Source organism: Ambystoma mexicanum, chromosome 11 (assembly GCF_040938575.1).
Source record: "Ambystoma mexicanum isolate Mex_15411 chromosome 11, UKY_AmexF1_1, whole genome shotgun sequence".
NCBI lineage: Eukaryota > Metazoa > Chordata > Amphibia > Caudata > Ambystomatidae > Ambystoma > Ambystoma mexicanum.
The window spans coordinates 1,357,540,572-1,357,545,699 of NC_090934.1; the positions used below are offsets into that span (position 1 = coordinate 1,357,540,572).

At 43.2% G+C, this 5,128-nt stretch overlaps 1 protein-coding gene across 1 annotated transcript in view; it reads left to right on the forward strand.

Moving 5' to 3' along the window:
* TRPM1 (transient receptor potential cation channel subfamily M member 1) overlaps positions 1-5,128 on the forward strand; it is a 594,536-nt gene that overhangs the window by 431,853 nt on the left and 157,555 nt on the right. The window contains exon 13 of the mRNA XM_069624914.1: positions 3,606-3,656. Within this exon, the coding sequence (XP_069481015.1) occupies positions 3,606-3,656 (51 nt within the window). The remainder of the gene's footprint in view (positions 1-3,605; positions 3,657-5,128) is intronic.

The window sequence follows — 5,128 nt, forward strand, 5'->3', positions numbered from 1 at the left end:
CAATCTGACCCAAAAATAAAGTCTAGAAAAAAGAAGGGAACCAGCAACAAAACATTCAAAAGATTTAGGCATCCCAATAATAGGGACAGAGCACCCCAACAATTGAATTTTTCCCTAAAAGCCACTTTAGTTGTCTTTTTTGCTTTGTGGCATATGGTGGCACTGTGCTCCACCATTTCGCCACAACCGAACGTTGTTGGTAAGGGCGTTCAGAAGATGAATGCGTGGTTGGAATGGCAACTGGCAATGCTTATGACAGTTATTGGCTCCAGCACTGATTGTGGTTTTATGTGTTTTCTCCCATGTCAACCATTGAGGGGATGTTTTACTGTATTTGTGCCAATCAGTATTTCTGACATAGCAAAGCAGGGATGCTCAGGCTTTCTTTCCAGCGCTTTACAATGATCATACTTGCTTCTGTACTGCCAGACCCTGCCAGACCCTGCACCAATGTCTAGGGCGTCCACCCAGTAGTAATACTCCCCCAATTCTGAATCACCACTGTTATACAAATCACTGTTATGTTATGTAGAGGCATTGCTAGTTTTGTTTCTCTAATGGGAACTAGCTCCTTGAAACTCTGGGTATAGATGGCAGATGTTTGTGAGCTTGTGTGCTGATAGTCCTCTAATGCGACCTAGCCAGACCACACATCCAGGGGCAATGCTGCAGGGTTTGGCGTCTGAACTGAAAGACTGCTGCTAGGGTCTAAGAGGGAACATTCACTGGCTCCCTAATCCTGACATCATTACTGTGAGTAGAGCTTTAGTTTTACTGTTCCATATTTCAGCTGGTTATGCACATTGCTGATTGGCTGTAGACTTTAGATTTCTGGAAGTGAATAGGAGAAGAGTAGGATGCCAGGACTATATCCATCTACTTTAATCCTTATATCGGGAAATGGTTATTCTTTGACTAAACTATTTTCAATGTCCATTTATTATCTCTACAGGAGAGTAAACATACATAAATGCTAAATAGGAGCGAGAGTATTCTTTTTAAAAACATTTAACAGGCACTGCTGTATGATTGCTTAGTCATAAAACCGTGTAGGAAAGGTGTGTCTACATCTAATGTTAATCATTTACACAAGTAAAATAAGAATTATTTCCTAGTTGTTTTGAGGTTAGCCCCGCAACAATAGTGTTGCCCAATAGTAAACCTGTCAGACAGTAAGGGATAGTGCATTAATTTGCCTTAAGCACAGAATTCAACTCTTTTTTGAGCCTTGCATTGCATATAGCACTATTCACTGCCACAATACCTGCCACAGCACCAGGTTGGCATTTTGGCCTTCTCTGTGATGGAGGTTAGGCTCTGGAAAACAAGGGTTGGTGAAAATCATGACAATTCCCTATGCCAGTTCCTTGCCCTTTTGAATGGTCATCTTAATCACAGTCTTCTCCACTGACAGCTAATGTTGTTAAGACCCTGGGCTGATGGTTTAATTATGAACTGCAGTTTAAAAAAAGAGATCTCTGATGTTGTTAATGCCTTCATATGATTTCTTTCTGGCCAACACCATCCATCCATTTCTGCATACCAGCACAAATCACCCTGATTGGAGCCACTATCCCACAGATGGACTATGCATCATCAACCTTTACTGGTTTTGACATAGATAGACTCCAAATCATACCGAATATATACAATTGTAAACAACAGGGCTATATTCCAATTTAGGGCTCAGAGGAACACTAGATAGACGATTGTGTATGATGTCACTAAATAAACACTGAGGTTTAATGTATCCATATGTGTTGATAGTTACTTATTTTCAATGTTATCTTATGTGGTGCCCTGGCATAATTACTGCCTTCACACAGTCCTTCTAAAAAAGTACACTTACACCAGATCTCATTCAATTCTCTCTCATGGTGGACCCGCCCCCAATCCTCATAAAAGTACAATCATACACAGTATCCGGTCACCTTCCCCATTATCCACACAATGGCCCCTCTCTCCACCCCTCATGAAAAGTATACCTGTATATTGGCACACTGCGCCACCTCCCTCATAGAGGCACCTCACTCCCAAGGAAAAACATAGCTGACTCTTTACCACCTTCCCTAATCTCCCTCATAGTATTTCCATCACCCAAGCAAAGGTATGCCTGCCATTCTGCCACCCTCATCGCCTTCCTTCCCTTTTGTGTCTAGGACTAGAACTGTGGGTAACAAGAGGCATTTGAATCTATGGAAGCACAGGCTGTGGGTGTGTTTCTTCCAGAACTACAGCTCTGGTGTTCTCGCAGAGCACACTGCACCCACCAGCCGGGCTCTAAGGTCTACTGACAAGCACAGACAAGTCTCTAAGGGCCTCATTACACGGATGGCGGAGAACCATGGCGCTATTAGCGCCATGGTTCATGCCGGTAAAATACCGGCACCGCCTTGGCGGAAAGGGGAATTACCGCCCCATTCCAAGGTTGGCGGGGCGGTAATTCCCCCTTCCACCATTGCCCTTCCCCATTCCCATTTTTGCCCCATAGGGCATAATGGGAATGTGGAAGGCACTAATTGCGGTACCGCAAATTGCGGTACCGTAATTAGCTCCCTGGGTCCCTTTGCGGGTTGGTTTTTAACGCCTGCAAAAAGCAGGCGTTAAATCCCCCAACCCGCAAAGGGACCTCGTAGTAAGGCGGTAAGGATTTACCGGTACCGTTATTTTACCGGTACCGGTAAATCCTTACCGCCATCCGTGTAATGAGGCCCTAAGTCTGTGTCTGACTTTCTCTATTTCCCTAGGGTATTGGATACCAAGGAGGCAGAGACACTGCAGTGACATCATGGCAGTGGGAAACTATTTTCTTTTTCCATTGCAGTGATGTCACAGTGGAGGAATACAGCTTTTCAGGAAAAACATTTTTAATAAGTACTTCTTGTATAAGCCACAACAATGCTGTTCAAACTATCTACAAATTGCAATCAATGGATCACGTTACCCTTATTTTGGCTAGGCTACATTGGTGTCCAGTGTGTACAAGTATTAAATCCTGTGTAGAGCTGTCAAGGACACAGCCTATCTAGAAAAAGCATTCTCCAAGCGCGTACTGCAAGGATTTCAGGACATCTACCATCTCGGGCTTTATAGCTTAAAGGTGCCAAACCTGAAATCGGGGGGCACACCTTAACACTTAAAAACACAATATCCCAAAGGGACTTCCAGCTACCCGCCGCGAAGGAGGAAAATCATATTCGAAGAGGGGGTGATAATTGTACCGGATTGCTGTCACTTCTTGATGAGATTATGAAAGCCTATATACTAATGAAACACTGGCACTCTGAAGTGGCCTACGCATGCATGACAGCATGCAGTATATAAAACCCTATAACACACACATAACAAAATGAAACCCTCCCACACATTCCATATTGTGTGTAGATAGCTCAGATGTAAAATAATAGTTGTATAATCTGGAGGCGATTACAAATCATATATTGATTGCCCCATTGTGTACTCAGCAAATGACACCATGAGCAGCTTTTGAACCAATGCTTGTAAAACCTTAAAGAGTTCTTAAGAATAGAGGTGATTCGCCTCACTAAATGTTTAAAGTACAAATTGTCTGAAAAATATGTAATGCCTTTTAATTTTTCTTTCAGAGGTTGGGGCCTCCTAATACACTGCACTACCTGGTCAGGGATGTGAAAAAGGTACATTTTCTTACATCCTTCAGCAAAGATAAGCGACAAATTAGAATCTGCATGATGTTTGCTATGCATCGCCATAACATGTCTCGCTTTAAAGTGTCAAGAAACTATGAGCATATGGACAGCAATGTTGTTAAGAGTCTGGAAGCACCTGAATACAGTGATTGGCTCTGATAGAGCCATGGATGAACAACAGAGGGGTGGTTTGTAATGCTAGGGATCTATGTCTGATTTCCTGTGTCACTCTAAACTGTGAGTGAGGAAGGTGAATGGTCCACCTTGCTCAACCCCTGGACGATAAAAGGGAAGGGGGTCTGGTACTTGTTGCAGCATTGACAACCCCAGCTTTTGTGTTTGAGTATGTCTGCTTCATGCATTTTAAATAGCTCTGATTCCAAAGTCTGCTACTGTCAAAGTTTGGGTCCCTGTCACCACTGGGAGGAAAAAAGGATTGATATTAGAGTTTCCCCAAGTTCTGCTGTGCTTAGCAAAACCCTGCCATCCAGAATCCTAGATATCCACCCTCCAAACTTTGATATCCAGGATTTTCTTAACCAGACCGCTGTTTCCAAATACATGTTGGCAGCACATTCCAATTAATGGAGTGCCAGATAAAAGAGCTGTGCCATGCATGCTTCTGCAGATGCGTGCAGTTACCTGTCTGCATAAGACAGCCTTCATAATGACCGGTCTTGTCTGAGTCTTCCCATGAGTTATGCAGCAATACTAGCATTACCCGCATTGGTCCGTTCTCACGTCGCTCTCACAGATGTCACTCCTCCGCGGTCATGTGTTGACGGAGTGCACCTCTTAGCGCGGAAGCAGAGATACAAGAAAGGGCCTTGTGTAGTTGAAGAGAAAAATTAAAGCAAGAAGGGAGTAATAAAGAAAGAGATTGTAAACTTTAAGTCAATGCTTGAGGGAAGAATCAGGGCTCCAGTAGAGGGTACACGCAGGGGGACGAAGTCCCCCACTTTATTCAGAGGGTGGACTCAGTCCCCCCCCAGCAAAAAGAGAAACATTGCATGTCCTCTTTGAATTTATGAATTAAAGTCGACCTTTGGATCAAGTAGTCAGGTTTGTAGGCCGGACACTTGACCACTGCACTATATACCCTGATCAAAAATAACAAACAACTAAAGGGGAAATATCCCATTTCGGTACTGCAAGTCCCAGCGAAAACATTTGTATTGGTTCTTGGAGTTTATAACATGCACACATTTTAATGTTTTCAAAAACACTATTAGAAGAAAATATCCTGTCTTGGTTTTGTGTGTGTGTTGATTTTATGAAAGGCAAATGCCATTCGTCCTGTGCAATTTGGGTGGTTATACAAAGCCAATCTAATGAAATGTGCATATTTCACCTTCATATACTAATTCCTGGTGACGTCACATCCCATTGCGTTTGTTGATGAGTCCCCCCACTTACAATTTTAGGACTTGACCCCTGGGAATAATTACTACAGGGCCATA